The sequence below is a fragment of the Plectropomus leopardus genome, chromosome 6 (assembly GCF_008729295.1).
Source record: "Plectropomus leopardus isolate mb chromosome 6, YSFRI_Pleo_2.0, whole genome shotgun sequence".
Taxonomy (NCBI): domain Eukaryota; kingdom Metazoa; phylum Chordata; class Actinopteri; order Perciformes; family Serranidae; genus Plectropomus; species Plectropomus leopardus.
The window spans coordinates 34,313,902-34,332,267 of record NC_056468.1 but is presented as its reverse complement, the minus strand read 5'-3'; the positions used below and the strand labels follow the sequence as shown (position 1 = coordinate 34,332,267).

Sequence of the window (18,366 nt, the reverse complement as noted above, 5' to 3'; positions counted from 1 at the left end):
GTATTTCCATTTTATTCCCATAGAAAGTTTCCACTTTGAACATTGCTGGAGTGTTTCAATCCTAATAATAATTGTTTTTAACTTAATAAATAAAAAAAATTCAGCTCTATTGTTTGTTTCCATGTATCTTATTCATTATTTATTTTTGTCTTTTCATTATGAAGAGCCCCAGTAGCCAGGTGTATCCAATCAATAAACTTGCCAATAAAGAAAAATGCATCAAAAATAAATACATGTCATCTAATCACCACAGGAAACCAGAAACCAAAGTAAAACTAGAGAAAAATTAAAATCTGCTGAACAGCTGTTGTTGGAGCTCCAGAACTGCACTGCGAGCAGCATATTTTACCTTTGTTTGGCAAAACAATGACTGTTTGGAGCAAACTGAACATGCAGCTGAACATCTGAAAAGTGGATTATGCTGCAGGAGTGATTTAAGAGAGTTTTCAATGATATCGGTGTAAGACATGGGTTTTGCATACAGGTAATGGCACTCACATTACATGTGTTTACCTTTCTTGGCACTCCTCCAACATGGCAACGTGCTATATTGCTATAAAATGTAATCGTTCGGCATACATTCAGTGACAGACTTCACTGGTGTTTCACTGCTGCAGATTAAGACCAAAGATTTCCTACCTGCTGCTCGTCGAAGTCCTTGATACCCACACAGTAAACACGGGCGCCGTATTTCCTCGCCTCATCAGCCTGCAGATCAAACATACGCGTAGATGATGTACAACAGAGACAAAACTGAATTCATGCAGGAAGTCCAGAGACCAATCAAGAATAACTAAACTAAATATCCAGAATAAATAAATATATAAAAAAATACTAGTTAAATATATAAAAGTTTTAACAAGAAGAATATATTTTAAAGACTGAGAGGAAAAGGTAAAATTATTTTATTTAAAAGGAACTTGTAGAGTAATTAAACTAAAATATGAGGTCAGACCAAAAAAAACTTCAATAAAAAAAGTAAAAAAAAAAAAAGTAAATATTTTGCAAAAAGTGAGACAGATAGGAACATTTGTTTCATATCGGGATTAAAAATTAAACTAAAATTAAAGTTAAATAAAAAAAAGGCAAGTAGAAAGACAAAACTGCATATTTTAAAAACATGCGAAAGAAAGGGCAATTTATTTATTTGGAGGAAAATTCCACAAAAATAAAAGTTAAAATAAAAAAAGGCTAAAAATTAAAAACTTTTTTTTAAATAGCACATTTAAAAAAAGAGAGAATTAAAGGGAATTGTATTTCATAATTGAAGAAAAATTAAACAAAACTTAAAGTTAAAATAAAAAAACGTTTAATAAATTAAAGTTTCAAAAAACAGTATACTTCAAAGAAAGAAGGGGAAATTTTATATTTGCATGAAAAATAAACAAGACAGTGACATTTATTTTATATTTAGAGGAAAATAAAAGTAAAGACAAGAAAAAAAATGGGTACATGCAAGAAGTCGAGGCACCAAATCGCATTTAAGACAAAAATAAAAAATAAGTATTTTACTAATTAAACAAATAAAAGAAAGAAAAAAACTGAGGGAAAATAGAAAAGTAAAATACAATAAATTAGAAATTAAGTGAAGCAGGACAGTCGTTGCATCAGCTTGGTGGGAACCAGCATTAACTCTCTTGTAGCAGCAGAATTTCACCATTTTGACACTTGCACAACAAAACTTGTACTGTTTGATTACATGAATCTCACCTCTTTCACTGTGAGCTCGTGAACGTAAACTTCAAGTTTCCCGTCTGTCAAAGCCAGAATGATGCTGGAGGACTTCGTCCCTTGTTTCTGTATCTGAACTGAGGCCTTCGGGTTTGAACGGAGGACAAACATTTCATTACATCTCAATTTCACAGTCATTTGAATATTTGTTAAAAAAATCTGCTGTAACTGGATTTATTAGTGAGGGTAAAGTGACCTCTTTTATGCCCTCGTGCATGTATGTTTCACCGGCTGGTTTAACGTCCCGCAGACGCTTCAGACCCTCTTCGATCTCGTATCTGAAAACACACACAAAATGAATTGTTGATACTTTGTTCCACATGCACTCTGCTCTTCTGAAATCATGTCAGAGTCCTCACATGATGGTTTTTCACACTGTGGTTTAATGTATCATCATTTGTGAAACGTCATTTAGTGGAAACTTGTGGTTACAGTCACGCTGAATACCACAGCATCTAAAAACAGACGTTAACAAGTTGTTCTGGTAATAAAGATGAAAATAGAGACTGTTTATGAAGCACTTTGGCATTTAAAGGCCCAGTGAGAATTGAACCTCTAACCTCAACCTAATGTCACCAAGCAAACATTCACAACAGAGGCCTGCAAGAAGAGGATAAGATCACTGAAAAGCCCAAAACAGCAAAACGCTTTCACAGTTTGTGACCACAGCAAAGTAAAATGAATGTAAATACAGTCAGATATGGAAAATTGATATATCAGCTTTGGAAAGAGTACTAGTTTCATATAACAATGAGATTCTGATTTCAGAAATAACAAGTTTATTCTGATACTTAAAACATAAACACATAATAAATGTATTTTGTTCTGTATAATGAAATTAAAGATCACACTTATATGTGAGACCACACTCTATTATTCTTAGCAATGAATTTAATCAGAAAACAGGAATATTGACATCAGTTTATGTTTTTTATACTACTTAATAATACCGTATTACTATCTATTTTAATCATTTTTTTGTCAGCCCTGATTGTCTCTTTGTTGTTTTCATTATGAAAAAACTCAAAGGACCTTAAACTCTGCAATATATATAAAAAAATAAACAATTTTGTAAATTTTGACACAAAAATAATTCATATCCTTTTTACAGGTTCTAAGAATAAGTGATGGGGCTCTCAGATACTCAATAAAAACTTTTATCAGAAGTTATTGATGTGCAGAGCAACTACTTGTAGACAGGAAGGCCTTTTATGGGCTAATCTAGTGAGTAACTACCTGACTTATCAACTTACTTCATCACAATGGTGCAATAATCATGTGCAATTCCTTTGATACCATAAAACAATCTAGATTATTGATTAACACCACTGCCCACACTGATCAAATACACATACAAGGGTTTGTGACAGTTGACACATTTACATCTTCTTGTAACTGTGAGCTGTTAAAAACAAAATGTTAGTCACACATTGCACCTTTAGTTAAGATTCTCCTTAAATTCCAAGTTAAGACTTCCTTGAAATTAAATGAGATGCATAAAAGAGTCGCTTTGGTGTTTCCCTCTCTCTTCTCCGGCTCGCTGCCTCTCACAGACACACACACAAAAAGCAGGGTTTTTGCAGAGCTCCATTTCATGACTATTTAGTTGCATTTTGTAACCATGGAGCACTACTTTGATTTATAAATACTATTAATATATGAACTGAGAGAGCTGTTAGTTTGTTTCCTTCTTGCAGTGGATGAATCCTCATACTGCACTTACAGTTTAACTTTCTGCCAACGCTAGCATCCAACTGTTGACCGAACGCTTAAAGTCTACAGCAAAAAACATCAACACTTTCAGCATGAGACGTGTCCTTCAAAATAAAAGCACCATGGGTTCTGCTTTTTTAATTGAATTTTAACAATATTTTATTAAACTTTACTATAAGTGTACTTAATTCAACTCCATGCTTTATTGAACATTATGACAGGATTTATATATCAAAAAAAAATGCACTGCAGGAATTGAATGCTGCCACCAGCAGCAACATGCCCAAGCAACCGGATTTTTTCATAGTAGCTGGTGATTTTTATCAACTCATCCTTCAGCTCTGAAGCAGGATCAAGATCAAATGTAATTTTGTTTAAAAAATGACATATAAACCTAGGCTCTACCTTCTTCTACCTTCTATTTATTTAACTTTATTCTAACAGTAGTTTATGAAACTTTTCCTTACGGCAGCAGCTACTTTATTTGTAACTGCAGTTCATTGAATAATTTTGTACTTTTTAAGGTTCAGAAGAGATTTCAAATTATCATATCATTATATTGCCTAAAAATATCTGATATTATTTCAAAGCCATATTGCCCAGCCATTCATGAAAGCAGCAGTCTGGCTGTAAAGTGCTTTATTTAAACCAGTAAAACACGACATGACTCCGATATTAATGTATTCTAAAGAGTGCAGTACCTGTCTCCAGTCAGCGGCAGCAGGACTTGTGCTTTGGCCGAAAAGACGATGAACGAGACTCTCATTCTGGGGCTGAAAAGAAAAACAAAAATATCAAAAATTAGAAACCAGAAATTCTCCACTTTTTTCAAAATATCGTATTCCGAAAATGGAATATCACCAAGCCACAATATACTACGATACTGTAATATCTCTTTGGGCTTTCTCCTTCCTTACTCCACAAAATCATCACTTCCGTCCTTCATCCTCTCTATTGACCGCCCACACAGGCTGACATGTAAAACGCTCAGGATGGCTATTAAGGAGTCAGTGTGACTGACAGTTTTATATAAAGCTCTTCAGTGGGTTCAGCTCAGTTCAGGAGAATGAAAGAGGCCTGTATAATTAACCAAACAGAAGGGGCTCTTTTAATGTCAACTAATATTAGTGTACGACTTAAAGCAGCTTCTGTGGGACTGAAGGAAGTGATTAATCAATTCGCAGACAGGAAACATGTTGTGCTGGTGAGTCACACATAAACACACACACACACATCCTGTTACACAAATATATACTTTGTACCTGTGACTGTTTAAGGGTGTGAACTGACAGTGGACACTCTGCTGTGTCTCTGAGTCCTCTCTGCACAACCAGTGCTGTTTACATTCAGCATCCCTCTGTCAGATTACAGCACACTCATTGCCTCATAAATATGGACAGGCTCTTTTGTAAACACAACTGGTTTCTGAGGATTCATCCTGCTGAAATATGTGAAAACTAGATCAGCACAGAGATGAAGACCATATACGACTCCAGCTGTAAAAATGTCCCTGAAAAAATCACCCACTTGTGTTGAGAATTGTGCAAAAACTGTTAGAAACCAGTCAAACTCTCTGAGATGAGATGAGACAAGATACGATGTGACAAGATAAGACACAAAATGACAGCATACTACATAAAATGACACGGTAAGACAAGATCAGATACTATACAACACGATACGACAAGACAAGACACGACAAGACGAGACAAGACAAGACGCACGGTAACACGACATGAAATGACAATACGATAAGATCAGACACCACAGGATACAACAGACGAGATAAAATAGAGCAACGATAAAACAAGACAACATGATACGACAGACAAAGCAAGACAAGACGAGGTAAGACAACACAAAACGAGATAAGATAAGATGAGATAAGATGAGATAAGAAGAGATAAGATACGCAAAGATAAGACAAGACACGATAACACAACACAACACGAAACACGGAAGTCATTTCCCTGTACTCAGAAAGATTTTTACAGCAGTTTTTTATCAATCTGAACCACTGCTCTATGTCTGAAAGGGGACGTATACTGTACTTAAGACTTTACTGAATATTTGGGAGCTTCATTCATAACATCCAAATTCTAAATCAACATTTGAATGCTGCACACTTTTGTTTATGTCCATTTATTCCAAATAACACCAGCGTTTCTGCACAGCTGCACATAAAGATGAGTCGAGACTGATATTAGTATTCTGCTTATTGAATTCACATGCTGCACATTGTTTCCGACCCCTGATCCAAATATTTCCAATAATTTTTAGATTGTTGTAAAGTCCAAAACTATATTAAAGAAAGATCGATGTCATCATTTTTCCAAAATTCATGTGTTTTTATCTAAAATAATAGTCTTCTTTAATCCATATTTATTGGCGTTTATAATTAAAAGACTGCTTGTTCTCTCAGCACACAAAAAGAGACACACAGGACAGATTTTGAAGCATGCATGATGAACTAAAAGATTGCACGCTCTTCTAAATATTTTCTAAAAAACTTAAGATCTTAAAAAATTATTTAATCATCGAGCTAAAACAAGGTTAAAGTGAATATCTCAGCGATACAACACTTACAAGGTGACAGCAGTTTTACTTCATCAACTTATTTCACACTGAATAGAAAATAAGGAGCTGGTGCTGACATTTTATAAAAGCTCCAGAATTGTACTGATGTGACAAATACACTTTTTTTAGTCGCTGTGGGTCATCTTCGAAAAATATGTAAGTATACAATTTGAAATAAGTATGATTAACATCTGCACATGTCTAAAAAAAATATTAAATGTATATTAAATGCATAGTCAGAGCTTCATATTCATTTTATACATAAAATAACACCATATTATTTCTGCATAGTATACAGATTATAAATTAAAATAACTGCTATCAGAATTGCAATATGGTAAGAATATTATCTGAGCATCTCTACTGAAAATATTAAATAGTATAAATAATCAGTAACTCCAAAGAGTGTGATTCTTCGTCTGAAATATTGGGGAAAAAAACGCAGTCTTCCAAGATGGATTGAGCGAATAAAGTGTTACAAAGTACAGGATTTTAAATAACTGCACTGAGTTGCTTCCCGTCTCTCCTCCAAACACAAAGCGCACGGATGCCATCCCACAGAGCGAGTTAAACTTCAGATAGTTAAGCGTACAAGTGTTTCCTTCAGAGATCCGAAGCCTTCGGAGCATAAGGAGAGGTGCTGATATTTCTCACCCACATGACACATGGCCCAGTCGCGATCCTCCCCCGCAAACATAGCACAATCTTTAAGCCACACGGACAGATTTGGCTGGTGGCAAGTAGCAGCCGTATACATCCACATCCTGTCTGCAAGTTTCAGAGTCATATGTGGACTAAAAACTAACCACGCTCAAGTCGCAGATGATAAATCGTGGGTGGCGACTTAACGTCAAACTTAAGGCTCGCAGTGGAGCTTGTGATTGTATATGTTACAGTATAGAAAGATAAAGAGGCAGCGATGCCAGGGACATATCAGAGGGTGGTGGTGGGAGTCTGTGGACTGAGGGGGGGCTTGCTGAAGTAGTCCAGTTTGCTCCACATGGCAGAACAGAAGAGCTCTTGGTGAGCGAGCATTGTTTAGCAGATTGTCCTCGTCGCCTTCCAGTGTTCTTTTGCTTTACTGTACATTGTCTGCCTGTCAGCCGTTCTGGTGGTGGAAGCAGGGGATAAGTGTGGAGCCGGACCCCCCCGGTGCAAATGGCCATTCTCACAGCCCAGAAGACTGCTCCTCTCTGCCACCCACTCCCACCTGGTGCCTTTGCTATTTTCTTCAACCAACCACTTCATTCTGGCTGGGTCGCCACCGTCTGTACTGTGCTGGCAGGCGCCGTTTGACTCAAACGTTATGCAAGCTGAACGTTTCAAGCCGGTTTCTCTGGTTTCGTCTTTTTAATGAATTATGTGCAAAAAAAAAAAAAAAAAAAAAGGATGTCATGGATTTTGCAATTTGATAGTTTGGAAAACAGGTGGGGGCTGCAACTCAGATCGTACGCTCTTTAATTATAGCCGTTTATCCGATAAAACAACTATTATAATATTAAACAGATGTAAAATTAAAGGTATTTTGTCAAAGTGATTGCACTATTTCCCCAACTGATGAGGTTATTTGTCTATTTCTGTTTGTTTTTGACAAGGAATAATGCATAAAACATTGCTTCATATATATAAAATGCTTACAGGTTTACAGTAAAGGCTAATGTGCAACTCCTGGCACTGGTTAGGCTTTTAAAATTTAATCAGAAAGTGTTGAGCTTGGAATAATAAATACAGTAATAAACACATCATCAGTTATCATACTATTTTTAAGAGATGGTGATTATCTATCTGGACAAAAGGCTCTTAATATTTGCTACTTTTATTGTTTTTTTATATTTATCTTAAATCATTGCTTGGCCTCGCTTCATTCAGTATCTGCAGGACGTAAGTCTGGGGAGCATAATTTCACTTTTCATTTCATAAAATACGAGCATTACGAAACCCCCCAAAACTTTGTTTTTCTTTCCAAAGAAAATGTCTGACTTTGCCACCGTCGACTTTGCACTCACCTCACAAATCTGTCGGTGAGGTTCTTCACGAACGAGTAAATCTCGACCCAGTCAGCGGAGACACTTCCAGACCTGAAACAAGAAAACAACAGTCAGTTTGCAGCTCGTCAGTGGCAGCAGATTGTGTGCTGGGGAGTAAAATACTGTACACTATTTGTGCTTTGTACCACAACCACAGTTGGACATTAACACCAGCCACATGCTGGATAATTGTGCTGATAAGTCTGTGGTCTATAGCAGCCACTTCAGCTGTTAGAACACGCAAATGTTCACAGGAGCTTTGCCTTTCTACAAATCTACTTGGCTGGAGAAGAAAAAATCAACAAAGTGATAAGTCTAACTATGTCTAGGCCAGCATTAACAATTCCTCCAGACCGAGCCAGGTTCTCCGAGACACAGGGGAAAAATGTTTTTTAAAAAGGGCAGAAGTTAAGAGAAAGATGGCCAGGTGTGCAATCGGAGCCACAGGCAGGAAAAGCCAAACAAACAAGAAATGTGCAGCATAAAAAACAGAATTACTTTCTAGCAGTTTTACGCCTCTACAAACCAGTCAAGCTGCAGTTTTTATATCTGTCAAGACTCAAATATGCTTCAAATGAAGATGTCGCTGCAAAGAAGCAACAAATTCTAAAATGCGGATGCTTCATACGCATCTTCAACCCGGCAGGACCGAAGATCTTTACAATCAGCACACCTTCAAGGTAAACATCCGACATTAGTGTCACCAATTCAGTATCTAACCAACCAAATGTCTCCCCTTCTGCTCCTAAATTCTGATGCTGAGTAACGTCCAGAAAAGCGTTTCTGAAGAACATTAAGATGCAACAAGCTGACCCTCTGCTTTTTGAATATAAAACAGCATCATTTATCCTATTAGACGTGTGTGTAATAAAGTAAAGTAAAGTTCAAATTCTTGAGTTATTGCAAAAAATAAAGGTTTTGAGTTGTGACCTTGACCTTTGACCACCAGAATTTAATGAGTTCATTGTTGAGTCTGAGTGAACATCTGTGCCAAATTTAAGAAATTCCCTCAAGGTGTTCTTGAAGAATGAGTCACATGCATGGTCACATTGATCTCTGACCTTTGACCACTCAGTCTAATTGGTTTATCGTCGAGTCAAAGTGAAAGTTTGTGCCAAATTTGAAGAAAATCCTTCTTCAGATACTGCTTTCACGAGAATGGGACGTGCTTACGGATGGAAGAACAATCCAAAAACATAATTCCTCCAGCTACAGCTGTCACCAAAACAGAGGAATAAAAAACATGTTTAGTGAGGTCATAGTGACCTTTGACATCCAAAATCTAATCAGTTTATCATCAAGTCCTAGAGGATGCTTTTGCCAAATTTGAAGAAATTCCCTGAAAGCGTCTCACTCTCTCAAGATATCTCGTTCACAAGAGAGTGATGTTCAAATGGTTGGAGATGGTTGGAGGCATATAAACATGTTTTGTAAGGTCACAGTGACCTTGACCTTTGACCACCAAAATCTAATCAATTCATTGTTGAGTCCAGGTGGATGTTTGTGCCAAATTCAAGGAAATTACCTCAAATCTTTCTTGAAACAGGCCTGATACACAAACACAACTCTGTGGAAGAGGACCCGTTCTGTGTGCAGATATAAAACTCATCCTAAGTTAACTAGAAACCTAACAATTCTTTATTTCTGCCAATATGTGTTCCTAAATCCTTTGAACTGGCCCTTTAAATATGCCCACTACTAATGCACTAAAGCAAAATAGATTGAAGAGTTCAATAAAAAGTCTATTTAGCATGAGTCCAGTGGGGTGGATCCATTAATAAGTGCTGGGATTGTGAGATTAATTTTATTTAAAGAGAAAAAAAAATCTGATTTTATTATTTTACATCTTTCTTGGTTTTTATTCAGCTTTACTTCTTTCCTTCATTCACACTTTTGCAGCTTTCCTTTGTCCCTTTTTTCAAACCTATTTTTCCTCCTTCCTTCTGTTCATCCATGTGTTCCTCCATCAATCCTCCCTTTCTTTAGCCCATATAAATGAAGAAAACTGGAAATAGTCGTTTTTTCTTTGAGGTATTGCTATCTGAAGTGGGAAAAAGCACTGACTATGTCTTCCACCACTTTCTTTGTCTCATTAAAACTAATTAAGACTTTATATCTTAAATCTTCATAGTAGCTGCTGGTTTTAATCAACTCAACCTTCAACTCCAAAGATGTAGCAGTATCAAGGATGAATGTAATTTTGTTTTTTAAACTTTGTTTAAAAAATGGCCAATAAATCTTCCCTTTAGCTTCTAGGATTGTTTCTGGCAGAAACCAAGTTTCTGGAGGAAACCAAGGACAAACCAATGTTAGATGGGTGTCAACCTGTGGCCCTTGTCACCCCTCGATAGGTAAATCTGACCACAGTGTGTAAAATGTGCCCTTGATGTAACGACAACGAGGTAATTAAAGCAATAATTGCAATTCGATGTATGTGCCGAGAACATAAAACAGAAGGGTTTGACCATTAGGAGGCTCATCTTTCATGGCACCTCTCTCTCCTCCCTGCTGCCCAAAGACAAGGTCACACAGCGGAGAGAAGATAAGACCGAGAGGGTGAAGGAAAACTCTGCAGCACTTTGATAACATTGTGTCAGAGGGTAAATATCGGCGGTTAAACGTTGGTGCAGCAGTTTGAGGATTGACAAATTAATTTTACTGCTTCAGAACACATCTGTAACCTGCTGATGGTGCTAATGATCGGCGTAGCCTTATCAATCAAGCAAGCAAAACTCTGACACAAAGTCCTTCATACAATAAAACCAGGAGACCCCCCTACACACACACACACACACACACAAGTACACAAGCACATGGACAAAAAAGCAAGACTTTGTAATAAATTAAAGCAAGCACATCCTTATAAATACATCCACAAAACAATGCACAGAAAAGTGCACAAGCAGTATTTGCTCACTGAGGTCAAGGAAGGCCCTCAAACCCAAACTGCAGCTCAGTGACCAGCACATCAGACTGGGACTGTACTGGTCGGCTTCCAGGTGTGAATGTGTGTAACTGTGTGAGTGTGATTGTGTCGCTCCAGCAAAAGGGAGCTTGGCTCTCAGTGAAACTTGCCTGCATAAATAAGGCTTTAGTGGCATTAAAGACATCACCTCACGGGACGTTTCCTTGGAAAGAGCGACCTGACGGTTTGAAACCAAACAGTGCAGCTTTCATAAACCGGCCTCTGACTTTAACATCACTAAAGTAAGAAAACCAAAATGGACGTTTCTTTGTGGAGAAATGCTGCAGCTGCTACGGATTGTGCAGGACAAACTGCTGACATCTGGATCTTAGTCTTATCAGTACCATCAGGAAGTCTGACAGTAGAGCTATTTTATCTGCAGGGGACAAAGTAAACTTCCTCAAAGAGACATGCTACTATCTGACACCCTGACCGACTGATGACGGAGCAATCGCTGCAGATTTTTATGTTTTACTAATATAAATGTGCATATGTAAAACAAACAGACCACCGACTTACAAAAGTATACGAACACTGCAGATCTATGCGCTTGGTCACACTTGTGCCAGTGATCTCTGTCATCATCCTGTAATTTAGCAATTTGGTTGAGGGTGGGGTGATTTGGAAATGGGTCAGGGGAGCAGCGTTTCAACTCAACGGCCTTGAGTGATGGCGTGGTTCCAAGCCGGGGGAGGACAGGATTAAAAACAGTTGCTGTCAGGGCTGTAAACTCTCCTGTAATATAGTGGAGACCTTTGTGCATGACGCTGCTGCAGAGCGTCGCTGATGTGACCGAATGTGGCTGCGCAGTTTGTATGTTTGATGTTTGAAGCAGTACTTTGAGGGCAGAAAAGACACAGGAAGTGGTGCTGTCTGTTCCAACTGGTGATGCAATTATTTCTTGCTAGTTTGCAAGATGAACACAAGACACTCAAGGGCTTCTCAGTGATGTTTGAGGTCTTATTTTTAGTTATATTATGGCAGGATATAAAAGTTATGACACCGATGCATTTTAATCTTAGCTGATACGTATAGGTGGTGTGAAGGACAGCCAGGCTAACTGAACCTACAACTCTGTCAAATGCAATAATAAATGCAATAATTAATATAGTTTTCTCTTATTTTATTTAGTATTGTTAACTTTAAATACTTTCTTTCTCTTAAAAACTCATTTTCCAGTCATTTTAGTGTCATTTTTTTCTAATTTCTTGCAATCTTGCCAAGATGCTAATTGCCTTTTGGCCATGTTTTCAAAAGAAATCACACAAGTTTGCTGAAATTTCAGAGGTTTAAATAGTGTAAAAGCATCTGAACGCAGCCAAAAAAACGATGTCATATCAGGTTTCAGAGAGTTAAAGGTGAACTTCCTGCCAGCTGATGCCATACCACAGAAACGATTAATAAACTGGGATGCAACATTGTAGACTTCAGTTTTAATTCAATGACACTGCTCTCAGATGTCCGAGAGGCGATGGCTTTTTCCGTCTAAACTGCTGAAATTATGTAATCCTCACAAAACATGGTTGAGTAAGCATTTCCTTTGTAACAGCGAGGGAGGAGGAGGAGGAGACAAACTTGTATTCTTCCTTTTCTCATGGTCACTCCCTGATATTGGCCGCATGTCTCATAAAGAGGAACAATACACGGACAACACATGGTGACCTCTAACTCAGCTGGTAGAGTGTCACCCATTAAAGGCTGCAGGAGGTCTTTACAGCAGCCTGGACTCGAGTCCAACCTGCGAGTGTCATTCCCCCCCTCTCCTCCTTAACTGTCCAACTTTTGAGGTAAAACACCCTAAAAACATATTTAGAAAAACAATACATATCACCCTGTGGACACTATTGGACAAAGTACATCGGTTATAGCAGGTTATGTTAATATCTTCAAAAGCAAACTCGAGACCTACCTCTAAAGTCCGGCTTTTTAACTGTATTTTATTTCATCCGCTTAGTCTGTTTTATTGATTTATATACTATTCTATTTTAGCTTCAGCATTATCATTTAGCGTGTTACTAATTTTATCACCTTTTACTGATTTATCTTTTAGTGTTTTATTATCGAATTTATTAATATTTTACTGTTTTGTCTTTTAGTGCTTTACCTTATTGTAGCATATTTTACTTAGTTATCTGTTATTTTATTTTATTTATTTACCTCCAGTGTTTCCTTGTTTATTTTTGGATGAAAAGTGCTATAAAAATTAAGTTTGTCTAATTGATTATAGGAAGCTTATTGCAATTTGGTTAACCTTAAACAGATAAAACCGGTTGTTTGGCGTTAGACAAAGGTCATGGTTAGACGAGTGGTTCGGTGAAGTCTGTCATATTGTTTTCTTCCTCCCATGTAACCATTGAGCTTCACACAGCTCAGACCAAACAGGGACAGTCCTCAGTTATCTATCGGATCTGATTAATCACAAACCACACTGAGTCTAGACCTGATCCTCCCAGGTTCAATCAGACCAGTTTCAGAAAGACACAAGAGAAGAAGAAATATGCGACTCTGAGGGATATTACAGGTGTTTTTTATGTTGTAATCTGCACATTAAATATATTTGACATCACTGCTGACAATGTTACCAAACTTTGGAGTGTGTTTTCTCCAACTTTCCAAGCAGACTGTTTTAAATTAATCCCTTGAAATCTTCACAGGCTTAAAAAAAAAAGCTTGAAACTGAGTTTGTCAATGCATCCCCATAAACATCGGGTCTGTTTTTATTTAGCCGGAGTTGCTGTGGCTGCAGATTGAGGTCTGTAAAGCACTACAACACAATGATAACATCACTTTCACATAGTTAGTTTTCAATATTAAATTAACTGAAACCAGCGGTTGCCTTATTATTCAGAATCCTGAAACACTGTGGTGAAAATAAGTTGATGTTTGCTGCTTTTATGCTTTTAATTCTGAATTTCATGCAATTCATTGATGGTTATAATTTTGTATTCTGTCTTTGAGTATGTACCTTATTTGTGTTATATATTTGCAAGTAGGTTATGCATATATTGCATAAGATAAAGCTGAATCAAGCTAAAGCTTAGAACTGGTCAGTAGTATGCTGAACAATACGCAGTTTAAGTGTTTTGCTTTTTCCAGTGAAACATTCAGGCCGTCCAGTCCAACCACAGTATACTGGTGAGTACCTATCAGCTGCCTCGCTCATGTTGAGCACCTCTGTGTCTTTGCATACTGCAGCATTCACACTTTCATGGATATAAAAAGCGTCCTTACAAAAATCGAGGATGTCTATGTAGTAAAAAGATGCAAAAACATTTGAAATTGGCGCTATATGAGCAGAGAAAACAGAGAAAAAGGACGCTTCTGCTAAGGAAACCTACAACTACCAGAATGCACTGCATTCGTGCATGCATTGTATGACAGCTAAAAATATTTTTCTGAATACATTTGAGGTGACAAATAGGAAAGTCAGTTACAATATCTTAGGTTATATTTGTCCAGCTCATTTCTCCGTTTGAGCTCAGTTTTTTCGGCCTTCATTTTCACTATACATGGAAGCAGTATGGCGCCTACTTCCTGTATACAAACTCCCATGTGTTGTTATATTGAGTATGAAAACATTTTAGGTGAGAAATAGAAAGTCCACTAACAAAATCTTGATTTATATTCCATCAACACTGCCAATTTCTACCGTCTGATCGGATTTCAGTCCAAGTTAAAGAGACAGAGAAGAACGGGTAACTCTCCTGATCTGCTTGCATACTTTCTGTCTCCGTTGTGGTGGCGGGCAATACAAAAATGCGAAAGCAGAGCCCGTAGTTTGAGCAACAGCAAAGAGAACCTGCAAAACTCAAACATAATTGATACATTATGCAACTTCTTCTCCCACAATAACATTCCTAGAAGCATGGCGATGGATGTTCAAAACATTAGCAGGTTTATTTCTATTTCAGCCATCCCACTTGCTGTCATTATTTCCAAATGAAGGCGACGTAGATGTGTTATGCAATATGCAATAATGGAAAAGCCAGCCCCTACGTGGGAGTGGCCACGCATGAGGGATCTCTGGGAGGTGATAGTCCACGATTTCACAGAGGAATAGTGGATCCAAAACTTCCGCTCAAATTTTGAGGAGTTATCGAAGCAATAACAGCTCTTGCAGCACCTGCTGCATCATGAGGGAGTCAGTTCTTACTAACAAGCACATAGCCAAAGCATCATGTGACCTAGAAAAGCCAAAAAAGTGTTTCCATTGCAGTTCTGCCAAATATGGCTTTTCTGAATCACCTAATGGGAATGTAAAAAAAATGCGATAAGTTGGGAGTTTCCATTATATGTATTTTATATTCACAATTTCAATTTGAGCAATTTGAGGGTTAAAAGAAACCCTGTCCACATGGTTGCCAGATGTGATTAAGAGTGTCCACTTAGTTTTGGCCAGATGTGTTATCTAGCCCTAACACAATGGTATCATGATTAAAGGTAAAACAAAGACAAAAATACAATATGTGACCATGCAATAGAGTGTGCAGTGCTAAAAAAAACACAAATCAGAATTTAACGGGTCACAGAAAACTGTCACACCTGCGACAAAACGCCACTTCCCCCTCAGCCATCACATCCATCCTCCCTCCACAGATGCAACAATTCAAAACTGCACTCACATTTCAACATGTTTGCTTCAATGAGAGACGGCAGAAACAAAAGCAGACTGAGTTTTTGGGTTACTTACTTGTCTAAAACAAAGTAGAGGTCGTAAGCTCCGTGACAGGATGCTTCTTCAGCCCAGCAGGACGAAGCAAACAAACCGAGCAGAAGCACCGCAACCGCCGCACAAGTCCACCGACTCCTCCCGTGGAAAAGTTCACCCTCCGCGGTGAAATAACGTGACAACTTCTCCAACATCGTTGTCACAAAATACGTAAAGTCTCGTGTTAAAAAAACAATAAATAACCTTTAAAAAGTTTCACAAAGCGCAGGGAGAGTTGAATATGAAGTGCGCATCCCGCAGTGAGAGCAGCTACATGTCAAAGTTCCTCCAAAACAACCAAGTTAACTGATTTGACCCGCGAAATAAAGGAAATCACCGCCCCGGCGTCATCAGCTGTGTCGTTTCTTCATCCTCCTGACTCACCGTTAACTCATTAACATCCTCTCTGTGAACGATAACCTCCTCCTGAGCTCACACCGACCCTGTTTGGGAGCCCACTGCTAAAATCTCTGCTAACAACAAACTTCACGGCGCTAAAGTTGCACACAACGGGGAAAAGTTAGGATGCGTTCAAGCGCTCCTGCAAAGCTCGGACTTCTGAGAGCTGCAGACGAGACTTTTTCTTTCTTTTCATCACAGTTGGAAATGATTAAAATGCTTATATATGAAGAAAAGTTTTGTTTTATACATGCACTGACACAGGAATCACTGATGATGCTTCTAACAGAGATATATTTCTATTTATTCTCATTAACTTTGCAAAAGCCTTTCACACTTATTTAAACCCTTATTTTGAAAGCAATGGTAACTCATTAAAAGTTATGAAAAAAACCTCTTGATCCTCTAAGGTCAATTTTATATTCACAAATCTAATTTTGCAAAATCATCCCACTCTTTAAAAGTTTTTTAGTTATTTAAGTCTCTTCAACATGTGAAAAACAAGAACAAAATATTGTCAATACATTATTTTGATCTGCTATTTGGTAATTTATTATTTATGCTGTCTCTTTATTTATCTATTTATTTTTTCATTCATTCATTCATTTATTTATTTATATTTTTGCTGGTTTGTTTGTTTTTTCTTTATTATTCAATTTCAGTCTGTCACTTCTCTTTTGACAATTTGTCTTACTTTGTATTATTTGGTCGTTTCAGTAAAGTGCACATTCTTCACGAGGTGTTTTTTAATGTTTATCAAGGTCCAAGTCAATAATTCCGACAGCACTTAGAGGCCTCATCAGTTTCCAGTCCAGTGCGCATGTCTGAACTGGAACCAGCTGGTGGACATCTGCAGAGCTGGAGGTCCCAGTGCACACACCCAATAACATCTGTATCATCTTTACTACAAGGCTACTTAATAATGTTAAATTACTAATATTCACACAGGTCAGAGCTCATGTCAGATATCTGACTTTATCTGGACTGCACAGATTTAATGCTGTTTGTGAAAGTTAACCCTTTGAAACCTGAACAATTTGGCTTTATTTCTTTCAGATTAATGCAATGAATGGCAAAGAATAACTTGAAAAAACAAGAAAAAAATTTAGCAAGAAATTAGTAAAACAGTACAAGAAAAATACCTGAAAAATTAGAAAAATAAAAACAAGGCACAATTTTGCTGAGACATAATTTCAATATATAATTCTGATAATTATTAAATAGTTTTGTGGGTATTTTTTCCTGCCATTTTTTTTCTTTCTTTTTTTGTTGTTGTTGTTTTTTGTGTTTTTTTTTTTTGTTTTTTTTTTTTTTTAGATATTTCTAAATGTGCAATTTGCACATTACTCGTGAAAGGCGTCGGAACACCACACAAGAAAAGTGATTGCAATCTGTGTTTAGGGGATTAAGAGCAAGGCACTTCCACTGCAGGGGTTTGATTCCCGATGGGCCCAAGCATGTACAAAATAATTAGAGTTTATTTCTGGAAATTTGGTCCAAAAGATTATGTGATGCCTGTTGCAAATTAAAGATTTGGCCCTGTATGAAAACTAAAATTGCATTTGTAATACATTTAAAACCACATGTCTCTTTCTGGCCTGCAAACACAACAGCACAGTGGAGTTGAACACAGAAAGAAAACTTTAAATACAAAAAATGATTTCCATTTCCCATTTTTCAATCTGTTAGGATTGATTACATTTTGGAAGAACCTCACAAAGTGCACAGGCATGGGAACATGCATCTTCTCCCTTTCTCATTATTTCACAATTCCTCCAAATATTAATTTGACATCCACGTTAAGGGCCTCTCATTTTTATCATCTTGGCTTGCACTAATCTCTGACAGACTTCATCTAAAACAGTTTGAACACGTGGCAAACAAAGCAAGCATCCAAAACTCTTTTCCCAATACGGAACAGTCACCCAAGAGGAAACAGGAAAGTATTTTGGCAAAATGTGACCAGGAAGAGGCTGCAGATGTAATGTCTGCCATGTGTGAAACCAAACATGCTTCAGAAAAGATGTTGCATAAGGACAAGTTCTGAAATTTACAATTAAAGTTATGCCTCTAAGTTGTTTTTGGAGAGCGTTTTACGTTTTTTTAACCCCCTCTGCAGTTTCTTCTCTCCTTCCTTCTAAGTTTTTAGAGCTCACGTGGGAACAGGGTGACGACCCTCACAATGTACCCAAGAATAATTTTGGTCTGTGCTGCTCCAGTAACATAAAACAGAAACACACCCAAGG

General features: G+C 37.4%; 1 protein-coding gene across 1 annotated transcript in view; it reads right to left on the bottom strand.

Annotated features, from left to right (window-relative positions):
• The window catches only part of antxr2a (ANTXR cell adhesion molecule 2a), a 112,409-nt gene extending 96,192 nt beyond the window's left edge, over positions 1-16,217 (bottom strand). Inside the window, exons 1-6 of the mRNA XM_042487620.1 lie at positions 15,704-16,217; positions 8,028-8,099; positions 4,146-4,217; positions 1,928-2,009; positions 1,711-1,815; positions 640-708 (exon numbers count right to left, since the gene is read on the bottom strand). Of these exons, the coding sequence (XP_042343554.1) occupies positions 640-708; positions 1,711-1,815; positions 1,928-2,009; positions 4,146-4,217; positions 8,028-8,099; positions 15,704-15,876 (573 nt within the window). The 5' untranslated portion in view covers positions 15,877-16,217. The remainder of the gene's footprint in view (positions 1-639; positions 709-1,710; positions 1,816-1,927; positions 2,010-4,145; positions 4,218-8,027; positions 8,100-15,703) is intronic.
• Between the last annotated feature and the right edge of the window lie 2,149 nt (positions 16,218-18,366).